General features: G+C 42.3%; 2 protein-coding genes across 52 annotated transcripts in view; both read left to right on the forward strand.

Moving 5' to 3' along the window:
• The window catches only part of TNNT3 (troponin T3, fast skeletal type), a 30,555-nt gene extending 26,446 nt beyond the window's left edge, over positions 1-4,109 (forward strand). For 49 of the 50 annotated variants that reach the window (XM_035327169.1, XM_035327171.1, XM_035327177.1 and 46 more), the window contains one exon: positions 3,705-4,109. In XM_035327169.1, coding sequence (XP_035183060.1) covers positions 3,705-3,753 — 49 coding nt within the window. In that variant the 3' untranslated portion in view covers positions 3,754-4,109. Of the gene's footprint in view, positions 1-1,550; positions 1,592-3,704 lie in introns of all 50 variants that reach the window. The other variant, XM_035327170.1, reaches the window with a different exon arrangement.
• Positions 4,110-5,088: 979 nt separating this feature from the next.
• Positions 5,089-16,201, forward strand: MRPL23 (mitochondrial ribosomal protein L23). Of its 2 annotated transcripts, XM_035327224.1 has the most exons (6): positions 5,089-5,265; positions 5,351-5,473; positions 5,794-5,906; positions 6,169-6,251; positions 8,080-8,153; positions 15,825-16,201. In XM_035327224.1, the coding sequence occupies exons 1-6, from the start codon at positions 5,104-5,106 to the stop codon at positions 15,987-15,989; spliced, it is 720 nt and encodes a 239-aa protein (XP_035183115.1). In that variant the 5' UTR covers positions 5,089-5,103; the 3' UTR covers positions 15,990-16,201. The 2 variants fall into 2 exon arrangements, with proteins under 2 accessions (XP_035183115.1, XP_035183116.1); XM_035327225.1 differs by lacking the exon at positions 5,794-5,906 and having other exon boundaries at positions 5,240-5,265.
• The last annotated feature ends 647 nt before the right edge of the window (positions 16,202-16,848 follow it).

Below are 16,848 nucleotides of genomic sequence, written 5' to 3' on the forward strand. Positions count from 1 at the left end.
GGAAAGGTAAGTACAAGCAGCAAAGGGAATGAAGGAGACAAGCAAGGACACCAGGGAGAGACAAAGGAAGGAACTGGGACACACAGGAATGGAGTTGTTCTTCAGCTCTAGTGTCTGCTGCTCTTTGGTGCTTCCTTGGAGAGTGTGTTATGGTCACTATGGCAAGGTTGTCAGTGAAGGTAAGTCTTAAGTCTCTGGGTCAAGCTGAAGACACAGCTGGTTCTCCTCCACACCTGGGAAAAATACTGAGTTGCAATAAACAATTTAAAACTTCCACGAGTAAGTACAAAAGCAACTGATCTGCTGATCTTTCCTTCCTTGTGTTGTCTTGTTCCTGCTAACGTTTCAGTCTCTCGTTTCTGTTTTCATGGAAAGACCTGAGATAGGAAATACTGGTTGTTGGACCACCCTGGGTGTATGCCCTTTTTTTTTTTTTTTTTTTTTTTTTTCTCATTTTGCATGTGGGGAATGTCAAATGCCACTTAAAATATTGAAATATTGGGTCATCGGTTCTTGGACATGCAGAGGCAGTGGAGGATTTTGAATTACACCAAAAGCAGAAGCAAAGCAATGTTTTGGCAAGTGCATTTTCTCACCCGAGGAAAACTAGGTAGAACCTAGGTAGAGCCTTCACTTGGATACAAACAAGAATGTGAAGGGGAAAAAGAACCCTAGTTCTTTGGGGCTTGTCTGCTATCTGCACTGGAAGTCCTGGGATTTCAGGAGGGAGCCCAGGGCTATGGGCCAGGATTGAGATGCTAAGTCAGGCCACAATATGCAGTGAAAGGTAGGTGTTTGCTTTTCCATGCTTCAGGTTGAAAGCTACAGTTGGTAAGACACATCTTTGCTCCATCTTGTCAGGAGCACAGTGGCTGGAAGCCACCAACAGAGCTTGAGAAGATGTTCAGAGCCTCCACTCCAACCTTTTCCTCTGTAGTTACTGAAGCTCTCCTTGAATATTGCCATCTTCAGCCCCTTTAAAAGTCTTCCTCTCTTATTAGATGAGTGGCTAGGAAGACAGTGACTGCTGCAAGCTCCTCACCTCCTGCTCTGATAGCCAACAAAGGCACTCTGGCAGAATGTGTGGCCTGCATTCTTGAGGTCCCCATCCAAAGTCCACTGAAGCTCTTTGAGCTTACACTTTTCCTAATGTGTAGAAAGGGAAAAGTAAGATGAGGTCAGTGTATACGGGGAGATAAGGCCATCCAACAACTTTCCAGCTGGCCAAGGTGAGAGTCATTTGAGTTCACTTGCCTGCAGTTTGACATGTGAGTTCACAGTAAATTAATTCATACGGATTGGGATTCTACTAATAAGGGTTATAAAATTCGAGCTCATCTTTCCCTTGAAATGTGAAATTAGTTTAAAGATTTATTGCCAAGGAGCAACATTTTTCTCCTTCAAGCAAGGGTGAGATTTTATTTCAAAGGAAGTATTAATTCCTATCACAGGCACCTGTTTCCAGCTCCTCAGCAGGTAAAACTTTTCTCTCCGTGAGGGAACAAGGTTTCTTTATCTCTAAAACCCCTGGTCATGTATGTTGTTTTCAGATTGTCACCCTCAGGAACCGGATCGATCAGGCTCAGAAACAGTAAGTACCCATATCCCCTCCTAGCTCCTGGCTGGGGATATCTTCTCAGTGTTCAAAGTAGTCACTTCAGCCTCAAAACCAACATTTTCTTGCTGCAATGAAATGAGGCTAAAGATAGAAGGGTAATTCCCATCCTGCCTCATGTTGAGAAAATGAAGGGGAAAATGAAGTGAACATAACAGCTAGTGAAGAAAAATCATGTTTCTTCAACCATGTCTGCAAAACCTCCACCTTCTAATTGCTGGGGTTTTCAAACACCTGACTGAGGTTCTTTGAAAACACAAGCGGATACAACCCTTGTTTATGAAGGGTAAACAAGTGGTTGCCGAGAATGGTGTGTAACAAGACTAACATCATGCTGTGAGTTCTTTTCACTCATCTCTCTCCTCCTACTTTCCTTCTCCATATGACTTCTATTTAATTAGATTTTTTCCAAGTCTTATATCTGTAACTATTCTACATGTTTGCAGTGAACTTGGGTGGTGTAATGGTTTGTATGGGTGTTACTGCTCTTTTGAGGGGCACTGCCACACCACCCACAACAAGCTGTACCATTAATGCATATTTGTTCCCCTGAAAGACATGGCACAGTCTTAGTGCAACAGGAGAACATTTGAAAAGGTTGCACTGGGAAGCCCGCAGCTCATGAGATTTCTGCGTATTTGCATTTCTATCCAAAACAGACTGTAGCATTCCAAAGCAATGTCTGCTGACGTGTTATACAAGGATCAAGTGATCCTTTTGCTTCACACTGTTATTAAGTCTCCTTAAGCGCATTCTAAAGGTTAGGCATAACATCAAACATCACAGGCGTTTGTGGAGATAAAAGGACTCTGCCTTCGTTTGAGGAGCTATACAGTTCCTCTACTGGATTTTGAACTTGTGGGAAGTCTGCCAAAAAGGGACACTGAGATGAATTTTAAATAAGCAGAAAACATTTGACCATCTCTAATGCAAAGGGTCAATTTTTCAAATAGATCAAGTCTATCTTGGTCAAAAGGTAAAGTATCCACTATGTGTACGTCTGTGTCACTGTGTTACATCCTCGCATAAACACAGCTAGTGCTCTTGAACAAATGGCACAGCATGACAAAAACCTCCCCATATGTGTCTTACTCATCTTTCTCTGCTCTCTGGAGGAATCAGTGGTTCCAAAGCAGGTCTCCTTGTTGATGGCAAGGCCCCAACGTGTCGTGCCTGTCCCCCCAACCCCATGCTCTTTTGTGTCAAAGATGTGCCCGCAGTTTGCGTGTGCTTTTGTTCAAGAAGCAGCCTCTTCATCCTGTGTGTGAGATGGAAGGGTTTGGTGGTGTGCTGTGCCAAGGTTTTACCTACGGGAGCTGGTTCAGAATCTAACCCGACTAACTTCACGCCTGGCCCCTCTCTGGCTCCAGGTGTGTCAGTTTCTCAGACAGAAGGTAAGTGGCTTGCATGCAGGATTGCCCTTCTGTGTGCAAGAACATACTGTTTGGAGAGAGTTTGCTTCGTGTGGCGACCGTAGCTGGACTGCTCCCACACAGGCCATAAACAAGATGGGAATATTGATATGAGGGGTGACCTAAAAAGTCCACAAAGTTTTGGAGACTCTTTTTCTCATGACGCAAGGAAGTAGTCACTCTGGCTGTGCTAGAGCAAAGCAGTTCTTAGTTGTATATAAATTACTGTTCAGCATTTTGTCTCCACTTCCACTTTTTTGACTAGGGCATCTGGGGATTTGACTAAAGCTCTCTGATGAGGAGGAAGTTTTCTCCAGAAAGAGATCTAAATCCTAAAATCCAGATCAGAACAAATTTTAATTCAGGAAACACCAAATCTGTGCTTGGATAGGCTTGTCACTTAGTTTTGAGATCACACAAACTTGTGTCCCGTTAACGCACGAATCCGGAAGGGTCCACCTTTCAGGAATGCACATCCTAGCCTTTAGCTAAGAGCCTGAGGTGGAAACTCCTTCCACAACATCTGCAATGTTTTTCTCAGGATGTGCTCTATAATGGATATGCCCAACATGTGAAAAGTAAAAGCTTGATGCTAAGATGAGAGTCAGAAGTGAGTAGTGGTCACAGTGGACCAATTCTTTCACGCTGACATGTTTTTCTTTCATTTTGTATTGTAGCAGCAAGAAGGCAGGAGCCAAGGGGAAGGTCGGTGGGCGCTGGAAGTAAAGAACCAGGCAGGATGGCCCTTAGCGACGTGCCAAAACGCTGCTGGTCTCATCTTTCTTCCTTCACAAACCACTTGTGTTCCCATGCCTCAGCGATAACAAAAATTGCAACATCAGCCTGGGTTGGCTATTGCTGCTGCTTTTCTTCCTTTTCTTCCTGGAGGGGTCTGGTGGCTTCCTCAGCCAAAAGGAAGCAGGTTCCCTGCAGAACTGAGGTGACTCCTTGCTGGCATCTTCAATTCCTGCTGAGCATGTCCTTTACCCTCCTGATACCAGCCCTATGCTGTCCTGTAGATTGCTGTGTACAAATCTCTGGATTTTGTAAATAAAGCGCAACCAGTACCTACTTCAATGACAGCTTTCTGGAATGGTGTTTTGACCGTTTTTTTATTATTTTTATTTTTATTTTTAATGGCATTTGGAAGTTGGACATTAGCTATCTTTATTTAATATTTAATGGAGCCCTACAAGTGGAAATGAGGTTTGGCATCATTCACAAAAAACAGGACTGGAGGCCAGTTTTACAGGCCCCGTAACAGGCAAATAAGGAAAGCTAACTCTGTTCTGGGGGAGCTCATAATCTCTGGGACAGTCTGGATGCCAAAAGTACTTGAAACAAACTTAGAAGTTCGTGTGATGAATGGAATCAAAGAACTGAGTGTAAAGGAATAAATTCACAGGTGGGCATAGTTTTCAGTATGCAACATTTCTTAAAAGCAGATGTCACGGCACAACACAGAGCACCGTTAATTCAAATATTACACTAAAATGTTTATTGAAACACTTAACCTACATATAGTATTAAAATCCAATAGGAAAGCCTGAATTACTCAGTTATTTCTATGTAGATGTCAAATGGGGCCGGGGACACAAAATGGCTGCCACCAAACTCAGGCTGTCAGCTGTTGCTTGCGTGGGGCCTGCTGTTCACTTTGCTGACCTTAGGAGCCCCTGGTTGGAACGAAGCCTGCTGGAGGCTTCCCACCAGGCTTCCTAACAAACTTCTGGCCTTTCCTGGTGCCAGCTCACACACGCTCTGGTTCACCAGTCCATGAGGAGAAGAGACTCATGGTGGCATCCCACCCCGCAATGTGAAGTCAGGATGGCAGGACAGGCAGTCCGGTGCTCAGAGGTGGCTTCCACAGCTCCCGTGGTGCTGCCCATTGACATGTCCTGTCCCTCGCACCCCTGCCTTGCCTCTGTCCCACCCTTTGGGGCTGCGCTTCCCGAACTCTCTCAGCGACGCCATTTCGCAGCCACGTTTCCCGACCCCTGCCCCGTGCCTAGCGCACCCCAAGCACCACATCCCCTCCGTGGCGACGGCGAGACTGGCTGCCCCCTCCAATGGCGAATGAGGCGAGGACCACCACCCCCCAAAATAAAACAAAATAGAATAAAACAAACAGCCTCTTCGCCCCTCCGCTCCAGCAGAGGGCGAGAGCGGGAGCCCCTCCATGGCAGCGGCGCTTCCGGGCCGGGCCGCGGCCATGGCGGCGGGCGGCAGGCGGGCAGTGTAAGCGGGGCCGGGGAGGGACGGGGCCGGCCTCGGTGGTCGTCGGGCCGCCGGCTGGTGGTTTACGGGCGTCTTTTCCCCACAGGTACCCGCTGTTCCAGCTGGGCGGCCCCCAGCTGCGGATCTTCCGCCCCAACTTCTTCATGCTGGCGGTGCGGCCCGGCGTGCCGCAGCCCGAGGACACGGTGCAGTTCCGCGTCTCCATGGAGTGAGTGCGCGGGGAGGGCGGCCGGAGCCTGGCCAAGGGGTGCCCAGGGGGCCCCACCGCTTCTGGAGCACCCCTCTGCGCCCAGAGGCCCCCCCTGTGGCCGAAGGAAGGGTATTGTGCACTAGGGAGAGCTTTCAGGGCCCTGGGCTGAGTAGGAGCTGTGCCTGGCTCCTCTCGGGGTGCTGTGAGGCTCCTAACCCCGAGGTGGGGTTAGGAAGAAGGGAGAGGTGGTGGAGGTGGCCAGGAGGAAAAGAGGTGGTGTCCAGGTGCTAGTTTTGCAGGACTCCTTCGTCCTGGTTGCTCTGATCCTACACGTAAAGGCCCACATACCTGCAGCAGGTCCCAAAAACATTAGGAATCATGTTCAGAAGCTTAGAAAAGATTCTCAGCATGGGCAGTCAGAAAGCCCACCCTGGCTCTCTGAGTACAGCAGATACCTCATGCTTTGACTGCTGAGGTGCCAGAGAATAAAATGTTTAGTATTATTTCAATTATGGGCTGTGAATTGCTGTAACAGCATATGATCTGTGTTGGGTTTTTACATTTGTGCAGTGAAGCTACCTTCGTTGAAAGGGGAAGACGTATCTACTCCAGACTATCAACCTGCCTATAAATACTGTGGCTCTGTTCTGAATTTAGTTAAATATTTCTACGTTTCCTTCTTTCTTTCCCCAAAATGTTTTCTTGTTGCCTAGAATGACAAAAGTGGATATCAAGAATTACCTTGAAAAAATATATAACGTGCCAGTAGCTGCTGTGAGGACCAGAATACAGTATGGTAAGTGCAGCTGAGTAATTCAACGGGATAAATGCAGTTTGCCTGTTCAGCCAGGAGAGGCTTTTCATGTCAAAAGGTCCAGTAGCTTTCAACAAACTGGTTCCAGGTGTGTTGCTGGTGGCAACTTCCAGTTCAGTTCCTTTTATTATTGTTCCTTAAAACAAGTATGTACCACTTCATATGTACTGCTTCATATTTAAATGTGTTCATTAGGTTACAACATAAGTTTATTTTTAAAAATAAAAAAATGAATTTAAAAATTCTTAAAGTCTTGACCCGTATCTAACCCATGCCAAATGCTTTGCTAGTTTGTACCACTTCTACTTGAAGACCAGTGGATGTCTCACTTCAAAAGGAACTACTTCATGTATTTTAATAAAATTAGTAATTAAACTTATTTTTTAAGTCTACAAAATAATAAGAGTAGAGATTATCTAGCATGCACAGAGAGGAGGTGTTACGGTCTAACTAAAGTCAAAATTTGTAGAGAGAAAAAAATTATTCAATTAGACAAGTACAAAATACCAGAAACATCTTGACAAACTTTCAGTTTTTCATAACCTATAGTTACCACATTTCTGCTACAGACTCATATGCTTCCACTTAACTGTGTTTCTTCCTTGCACTACCTTTGCACAAAAAAACTCACACTACCACCACCAAAAAGAACCATTAAAAATCATTCTTAATTGGAACAGAGGGTCCCATCTCTGATTGAACTAGGCTAGAATTCTACAAAGTCACACTTAGGTGTGAATGCCTCCCTTCCCAGAGTTTCTCTGACTGTATTTTGGATGTAGTGCAAAGTCAGGAGTATATTTTTGTATCATTTACGTTTTTGATCAGCAGGCAGTGCATTAATCAAATGGAGAGTGACTTGTTTGTTGGGACATCTTTGGTTGGATTCCTCTTTTTCAAGCACTAATCCTAACAAAGGAGTTCATTGATGTGTTTATAATGGTAAGAGTAGGGACAAGTTTGAAAGGGCATAGGGAAAAAGAGCTGTCATAGTGAAAAATAGAGAATAAAAGAAAAAGCTTCAAGAGAAGGTTGTAAAAGTCAGAGCATATAAAAGAAGAGAATGAAAACATCACCTGCAGCGTGTCTATGTAAAAATAAAATTAAATGAAATCCTAAGAACAAACACGTTATTTCAGACAGCACTGAAAAATAATTGCTTTTGTCCTTAAAACTGTCCAGTCTGTCAGTACTTACGGAAGTGATGGTAGAATGTGTATAGTCAGGGAATAGAAGAGGAAAGGGGCTTAGAACGTCTCATAATTCAAGAGCTTTAATGTTTGCCTAACATGCAAGGAGTAAATTTAACTTCCCACTCAGTTGTGGGAAGTAGCAGGAAGTGAAGGTGCTTTGTTTTTTTGGGGTGTAGAGTGTAATTTTCTGATGTATAAAGTGTAGAGCCTGCTCATTAGCTGGGCAGTAAAGATTGACAAGTTTGAAGTTGCTTAGTAGTGGTCATTCCCTCCTTGTCTTTCTGAAGCAGTTAATGTTGGCAGGACAGTTTATTTGTCCTGCCCCCCTACTCAGAAGACTTGCCTCCTTGCTGCTTTGCAAAATTTGTGTTGTGACCATGAAGGCGCAACAGCTGTCAGCAGCCCGTGTCTAGTGATGCCTCCTCTCTACGCGTAAGCAGTTTACCAACTTCAGTACATTTTAGTAATTTTGATGCTGCTGTGTTATCTATGTTGGTACTGAAGAAGTAATCAATAAATCAAAACTGGTGAGCCCCCACCCCCCCATTCAGCTTGGCCTTGCTTTGGGGTACTTGGAAGTCCTGTACAGTTAAAAATGGGACTGTTCATTTCTGCAGGTGCGAACAACAAGAAGAACCACAAGAATCAGAGAGTGAAGAAGCCAGATTACAAGGTTGCCTATGTACAGCTGGTGAGTTAATACAGATGCTTGCAGGGGAAGAAGGGGCTGTTTGTCAGCTAAGCTACAAGTAATGCTTGGTGAATTGTCCAATTAGCTGACTGTTTCTTCCACTCCTCTAATGAAGGCATTTTCTTTAATATGTTCCAGAACATATAATGGGGTTCACTGATTTAAATGACTTAGTTTGAAAAACAAATTTAAACGAATTGTTAGTTTTCTAGTACCATTTGTGTCTGAGGTCTGTGTGTAAGTTAGGGCCTGGTGTCATAGGATGCTGCTTTGTCAGTGAATTTCATGCTGACCCTGTACTCTCTGTGCTGGAAGGTTCATGGCTTGTGTGGTTGATTGCTGAAATGTCCAGTAAGTGAAAGAATATATTGTAAGGGTGGGGAACTTTTTATTAAAGCTCTTTGGAACTCCAAGAAGACTTAAGGCGTATTCCCTGGAGAGCTTTTAGTCATGTCTAACAAGTGTGCTTTGTGGCTAAACTGGCTTCTGAAACGTATATTGGTTGCCCAGTGGAAAAGGTGCTTCATGTTCTTACAAGTTTCTTTCCTAACAGGAGCACATTATAGTTTGGTCTTCTCTTGGGCTTACCTGTCTACAAGTAAGAAAGAAATGCCACCAGTGATAGAAAAGCCCTTCACGTACCAAAATTACTTGAAAGGAATGCTATTTATGGTTGTAAAACCAAAAGTTCAAAGTTGCTGTTGGCAACACAACCTCAATGTTACTCTGTCCCAGGACAAGGAGTCAGTGTGGGGGAACATTGCCTGATCTTATACTATAAAGATTGTGTAAGAATTTGTAAGGACTTGGGGTCAAATTAAAGACACATAGACAATGGATTTTTTTTTTTTAATTTTGATTTTAAATGAGCTTAGAAAAAATTTATCTAAGTCTCTTCTAGGGAAGGGAGTGGAAAGAAAGGTGAGGGCTCTGTTTATGTAGACAGCCCTTATCTTTAAAAGAATGGTATAAAATACAGTGTTAATAGGAAGTAACAGTTTTATATTTAGATGAGGACTAAGCTGATTCACTGTGCTGAAGTTAAAGGCAACGTCATCTTCACCAGGATTTACATTATGATAGCAAAATATCACATACTTTTTTCAAGGAATAGGCCCTGTTTTGGTAGACAAATTCTCCATGGTGGAGAGAGGGCTATTGCCTGTGTAGGGTTTTTGTCTGCAAAAGTTCAGGTATGACTGATTTATTAAGAACACAGCTGAAGAACTGAATGTCAGGAGTGATTTTGTATTGTACAAGTTGTCTGGGTGTTGTTCCTTAGTAGGTGATGGCAGGCACTTCACGTTGCCATAGCCTCTTGCTGGTGATGGCTTTGCTTTTGGAGACTTGTTTCCCAAGATTGAAGCAGACATGCATCACTAGCGAACCTCGGTCAGTTCTCAACTTATATTTTAATACATTTAATGCAGTCTTGTTTCTGTGTCTGCTGAGTTGCGAAGGGAAGCAGTCTGCAAACCATGGACAAATTCAAGGGGAAGCCAAATGCTGCTGTTCCATGGAGGAAACCACTCATTTAAGGCAGTGCCTTTGAATGTTTATTTCAAATCAAACTTCTGAACCTAGAATAGTTGTCATTGCCTTGTGGAATTGCCATCTGCAGTGGAATGGAGAATGCACAAAGCCCTGTGGTACTGTGGCTGAGGAATGTTTCTGGTACCTCAGAGAGCAGGTGTCTTTTACTGTGTTGTCTTACTCAATGATATCATCCTCAGTTTTTAAAGAATGACACGTTTTCATCTCTCCCATGAATGGGGTCAGGGGACTGCATTTTGGTTTTCATTGTATGGCGTCTCAAGTGAGGGAATTCTGATCATTTATCTAGATTTCATCAGTGAAACTTGGTCTGCCTGTTTTCCTTTCACCTCATCCTGCGCCTCTTTGCTCTCTTTTCTCTTATTGTTGCTGTCTGTGAGCTCTAACGTTTAGGTTTGTCTTTTTTTTTTTTTTCCCCCTCTTTTGTTCTTTGCTTTTCATCACTAGTTCTGGTGTCTCAGACAATGAGCTCCCAGTTCTGTGTTCACACCAGCTTTAAACAGTGGGTGAGGCCAGAAACCCAGTGTCATTTCTGAAACTGAAGGTTTTCCCTTCATTCATGGTGTGATTCGGGCCAAAACAGGCCCCATGCAGTCCATTGTTAATATCTGCCTAATTTAGGAAAGTTTGGTAACCACTGTAAAACCCATTTTTTTCATTAGAATTATTTTGCATCTGCTGTGAGTCAGAGTAGCAGGGCTTTCCCACCATTTTTACCAGCTGTGTTTTCCCTCATTAATCCAGTTTCAAGTTAAAACTGCTTATGACTGGAAAAATAAGTATGTGTTTTTGGAAGGTCTTGGGTTGATCTTTCTGTTGCCCACTAGGTGGAAGTATTGCTCTTCCCAGTGCGACTTGGAAGCAGTCCTGGTGTGGTTTACCTGAATGAAATTAAGTGTATTTCTTAGGACTAGTTATGCTTGCCTGCTTCATAAAACATCAGCTTATGTGTCGCAGCACAACATACAGATCCATTCACTTACCACAAGTGTCTGAAAGGTGGAAGGTATGTGAAGTCATAGCCGATGCACCCTTAGGTGTCAGATTAGTGCCTCAGCTGCTCCATATGTAAGAATTGTTGTCCTTTCTTTTCCAAATACTATTTCTTGGAGATTCAGAGTTGTTTACTTTATTCTCAGGCTGTAACTGGACAAATACATGACCAGTCCAAGCATAATATTTTCACACTAAAAAAATACCTCAAATCATAGAAGGCTGTGGATCAACAATATCTTGCCATTCCAGAGCCTGCCTGCCTTTTTTCCCCTTCTGGAATGTGGTGAGAAAGGTTTAAGTTTGAGGCTTATCAAATGCTGCTTTTTAATGCTATTTGATTTTTTAATTAAAAGCAAAAGTATCTATCTTTTCCAAGTAACTAAAATGAAAGTAATAAAGCAGCCTTTCTCTTTACTCAGATAGAATTGTAATTATCCTAATATTACTAAAAAAAAAAAAAAAAGCTAGTGGGAAACTTTACAGTTGCATCAACATCAGGGAAATTAAAAAAAACAACAACATCCCCTCCTCCTCCTTCACTGTTCTCACTCTTTAGCTCAACAGGTGTTAGCACCCGTGGGAGCCCAACTGTAGACAAGCCTCTGGAATCCAGACCTATTTTTAATTAAACCTGTTTTGAGAAATCTAATGTAGATGGCTGTAAAAAGGAGTCTGACCTTGTCAACATTAGGACTAACACCTATTTAGCTGCATGAATGATGGCACCGGTGGGAACATTTTTGCAAATGTTTTCTCCTCAAACCCTGCCTAGTGTGTCCTGTACGTTCATATTAATTAACCCATTTGCACATCAGATGTGACAGCAGTTTTTGTTTGACATGTAATGAATTCAGAGGAAACTTGGATGCCCTGTGTGCTTTGTCATTACTGCGTGGGTTTTGCAGTTGCTTTCTGTGCTGTTCTGCCATAAGTTTTAACATCAGATGTTACCATGTGCAATAGTAGGAGAATTGTTGAAATGCACTGGATTATTAAACTTAGCTGCATTTGCTGCTACTGCTGGACTGAATCCCGTGCTGTTAGGAGTCCAACATTTTTTTAGTTAACGATACTATAAACATCACTTTTCTCCTAATTCTGAAGGACAGTAGTAAGTGCTTCAATTATCTAAATAATCAGAAGACCTCACAGTTGTTTACATGATCAGTGTTTGCTGCGTCATTCCTACACAATAATATCTGCGCTGACCTTCCATTCCTAAACTTTTCAGAGGATGCAAAGGTCAGAAAGTACAAGTGAGTTTGTGCTGGATAATCCTCCTAGCAATTTTCTGACATGAGGCTCAGCAGTGGAAAGGCTAACACTTGACTTCATCGGCCTAATTGTGGTCACTTAACCTCCCATTAAAATGAATGGAGGCAATTTGTACCACTTCATGTTGTAACTCCTTCTGCAAACTCAGAGAAACAAGGTGTGTTTTCAACCTTTATAACCAAAAAGACTTGACGTCTAAGATGAAAATACATGTTTGGTGCTTAGGTCTCTTGTTATCTTGAAGGATTTTAGTATTTAATAAAGGAATCCTCATAAGACCATGTATATAAATCAGTTTTACATTTGGGTAAGGCTGAAACGAGGATTAGATTTGTGCAGGAGTAGAAGTTTAATGGTTCCCGTTTCTGTAATCTAAACACTGGACCACACATCTCACTTATACATAACCTTAGAATTTGTAGAAAGAAGGGAGGTCTCTGGGAAGGCCCTAAATTTAGAATACCAACATGTAAAATCATCACAATGACTTTATTTTTAGGTGCTTTAATAATGTTTCTATGACTTCATTGCTCCATTTATTTATTTTTCTTTGTCTAACATTATAAGAGCTCATTTAGATATTAGAGGATGTGGTGGGAGAGCTTATCCTGACAGACTCCAGAGATATCACCTCACGTTGCTGTACTGCCAGTAAAACAACTTTTTCACCATCCAATTCCAAGACAGACTAAATTATCCAAGCAAAATAGCCTTTTTTTTTTTTATTTTTTTTATTTCCTCCCAGTGTCTGTCTTTTCTACGGTGCTTTCTTTTAGCACAACCGTCAGATAGGAGGCTGTTCTCATCTTCTCCACTTTTTCTGTGTGCTTCTGACTAAGGTAACTGCTGGCAGAAGTTCCAAACAAAGACCAAATGCTAGCTTTTTTAGAGGCCATTTCAGCTTATGAATTTCGATAAATCAATGATGACAGGGGAGACCGGTTAAACGGCTTGCGAAAGGTAAAACACTGAATAAATGGAAGGTTTAGGAATAAGAATGCAAAATTTTGCTTCCTAATTGAATATGCTAGTAGTTCATGCTCTAGCAGTTTGGAAACCAGGTAAAACACTCACACTGATGAACAAAGAAGTTCGGTTGTTTGCTTTATTTTGGTTAGGATTTCATTTGAAGGAGGCATTTATCTTAGCTGACAGATGGTTGCTGTAGAGAAGGGAAAACTTTTACAAAGAAAAAAGTCTACTTTGAGCAGGACTGCATAAGGGAGTGGTGATCCCTCTATTCCTTTGGTAGGCACTGTTTTGAGAAGGTGGCATATGAGCTAAAACACTGGTAGCCTCTGGCATCATGTTGAAGATGCACCGAATGTAAATACGCCTGGATAGACTCTCAGCCTTTTATGTAAGTCGAAGCCTTTTGGTATTTTTGAAATTTTGAAATACCCAAGATGAAAACTAGCTACTGAGCATGCACAACAGCTATTTTTCATACAGCTTTCATCACTCCAGAGTCTTACAGTGCAGTGTTACTGCATAGTATTGTTACTTAAGATTTATCAACCTTCAGTTCTCAGGGTGTAATGTCTTGGCTGTTTCGAATCGTGTCTGGCTGCCAGCCAAAATCAGAATTTCTTCACAAAACAAGAGCTGGAAAGAGCCAACTTGTCTGTGCTGATTTTGATTTATTAGAAGACTCCAGATACAGATTGACATTTTCAGCTCAATATTTGACTTTCACCAGCCTTGAAATGAGAACTGTGAGCACTTTGATAAACAGCTGAAAGGTTTGCCTGGTTTCACTACAGTTTCTGTGCATATCCTTTTTAGTTTTTTTCCTCTTTTAAAAATAATAACTGTTTTGCAATGCTTAGTGAATTAACCGTGAATGTTGTTAGTATGCTTTAGGGACAGCTTTCCTTCACTCTCCAATAAGAGAAGTGCTTTGGTGCTGGAAGCATACCAGAATGGAAGTGCTGCATAACAAGAACAGCCCCTTACTACACTGTTACCAATATAAATAGTTCTCAAATTTTCAGTGTAGGTGGTATGCCTACCATGTTAGCCTGAATTGTTTTCCAACTTGTTTAACTAAAATGGCTTCCTCTCCAGGATGGATGAGTCCTTAGAATCGCCCTCCTCTGTCCTATGGGTCCCACAGGGCTGAGTGACCTGCCTGCAGTTAAAATGCAGTAATTTTTTGTAATGTAAAGAAATTCTTTTCTGAATGCTTCAGCGTGCCAAAATCTTGGGCAGCCCTTTGCCTCAAGGGTGCTTGCTGCTGATCCTACTACAGGAAGAACATCAGTAGGCTACTGCATTGGGATTGTTCAAGGCCATTGATAAGGCCTTGCTGTGCCTCAAAATTGAGCTATGCTTCAGTTGTCATAGGACAGCTATTACAAGCATACCTGGTGGTAATTTAAAGGTACAAAAGAGTTGAAACCCCCGAGTATATGGTGTGGAAAGGAAAACCGTGATTTGTTCCACTTGATCTTATCCAGGCTAGAATCTAGGAAAGCGCAATGTACACAGCAGCTCCCTTGTTGTTTTTGTAGTATGGTCAGGCTCTTAGGAAACCCCCAAGAAGTATGCACTACAAAAACAATTGGAGCATTGCTGGGTATGAGTTGATATTTCCTAGATTCTAGTCTGGATAAGCTCAACTGGGATAAGTCATGGTTTTTCTTTCCAAAGTGTATGCTTGAGGTTTAAATTCTTTCACACCTGTAAATGACCCTGTTGAGTGTATATAGCTAAATGGAACATAGCACACATTCAGCTGGGTTAGGGACATGGTGGCAGGCTTTTTTTTTTTTAATTATGTCACATTTCTTATCTCAAAATGCTATAGGTAGCCGTGTTGTGGAAGGCTTATTTTATCTTTTGCAGAACCATTTTGTAACTGGGCCTCTGGTTCAGTTATTTTTATTGCGCAAATAGAAAGAGTGGCTGACCTGAAAAAACTGTTTTCATCTGAAGCAATTACATGCTTTTGTTGAGATTTCTATATGTAGTATTCTGCCAGAGAAGTTGATGTATGATAAGATTTGTAACTATTCTGGAGAATAATTTTCAGAGTTATGAGCTATCAGTTATGAGTTTTATTATGCAGAGTCCCATATGGAATCCAAAGGATTGGAAGGGGCTGATACTGTTGAGTTTAATGAAGTTGTGCTTAGTGCAAACACCACTAAAAAGTAAGTAGATAATGTTAATGGGATAGAACATTTCCACAGAATAATGGTTTCCTGCTGTTAGATAAAAACCAGAGACCAAGCAAACGTTTATTTTCCAAGTGGGAGACATAGATCTGATGATGATGTTACACTAAAATGACTTGTCTGTTAAGCAGAATGACTGATGCAGATGTAATCACTTTAATCTCATCAGTGATGTATTAGACAGATTGTTCCCATTGTAATTATTTTACACTGCAGACTTTATTCCTATTGATAAGAGACCTCTGATATCTGTTACTCTCTATTTCCACATTACACCCCATAAGAACAGCTGCTAGGTCTGTTCTTTCTGATCCTTAGACAAGATTTAAACAGCTATAGCTGCAACTCATATCCTAAGTATTAACATAATGAATGCTTGCCCTGCCTTTATTTCCTCCCATGGTGTGACTTTAACAAAATCACTTACTTTGTTCGTCTCGCTTTTACGGTGCGACTCCAACAACATCTCTGAGGTGGTTCAGCATCTTGAAAAGGTGTCCATCTCCTGACCATTCATTCTGTAAAGAAAGATGACAATTTGCACACAGACGAGAAGAGGCTGAGAGTTAGCTTGTGGAGGAGGGATATATATGTATATTGGGGAGAGCAGTGGAAAGAGATCTTGGGAGTTAAGAGGCACCATTTTGACCATTTGTTTTCTCTTTAGGGCAAAGGACAAACCTTTCAGTTTCCCAACCTGTTTCCAGAGAAAGAACAAGACGAAGAAGCTCGTTCTTTTGATGACTTCAGGAAGAAGTATCTAGAGAAAGAGCAGCAGATCCACAAGGGTGACCCCAGACGAGGTGGAGTTCCAGATTGGTTTGGACTTTGATGCAACAAGCCAGCTGCCTTTCTGTAGGCTCGGAGGAATTTTGGTCAGCAGAACTTGAACTCTTCTCTCCTTGTAATGACCGAGGGTTTATTCTTGAGCAGCCCTTGCTAGAGTGTCTTTCTTCCTGGCTATTTATGCACTACTACAACAAAATGGCCCTAAAGAAATAAAAAGGTAAAATAAATCTGACTCCATCAGATCTTCCCTGTGAACTTGTGGACCATTTCTGAAATGTGGAATAGCTTCTTGTTTCTGAATGAGAGTGTCACTGTGCTTACCTTGTTCCTGCTCCTACAGGTCATTTGAGTGGAAGTAGGAGGCATTTTGTTTCTCAGGTTAAGTGTGGTTGGCATTGAATGTTACGTAAAAACATCAGGTTAAGACAGCTGGAGTTGGACAAGAACTTGTAGGTTATTAGACTGTAGGCTCAGGATGTAGGGTTCCCTTATTATCAGTTATGGTGTCTTTTACCATCCTGTGCATTGCCTTCCTTCCAAAGTGACCCCCTTTCCTGGGGATGTTTATGTAGCCTGATTCGACTCCTTCATTAATGACCGCGTGGCATTTTGGGGCAGGTTTTATTGGATAGGCTTGTGGCTGGGCATGTTTGTGATTCCCCGGAAGCTTCAGGGAATGGACAGACATGGTGCAGTCTCTGCTGGCTGTTGTGCAATGCAGGTAGTCACCTTCTGTGACCGGTCTGCCCCAGGAATGTTTCAGGGCACAGTTATGCTAGTATTCCTTCCCCTGCCCACAGCTACCTTGCAGTGCTGGCAAGAGTCCTGTGTAGACACAGTTGTATTGGCATAAAAATGCTCCTGCAAGCGTAGACTATTTTGTGCTCCGGACTAGTAAAAAG

This window comes from Oxyura jamaicensis, chromosome 5 (assembly GCF_011077185.1).
Source record: "Oxyura jamaicensis isolate SHBP4307 breed ruddy duck chromosome 5, BPBGC_Ojam_1.0, whole genome shotgun sequence".
NCBI classification, from domain to species: Eukaryota; Metazoa; Chordata; class Aves; order Anseriformes; family Anatidae; genus Oxyura; species Oxyura jamaicensis.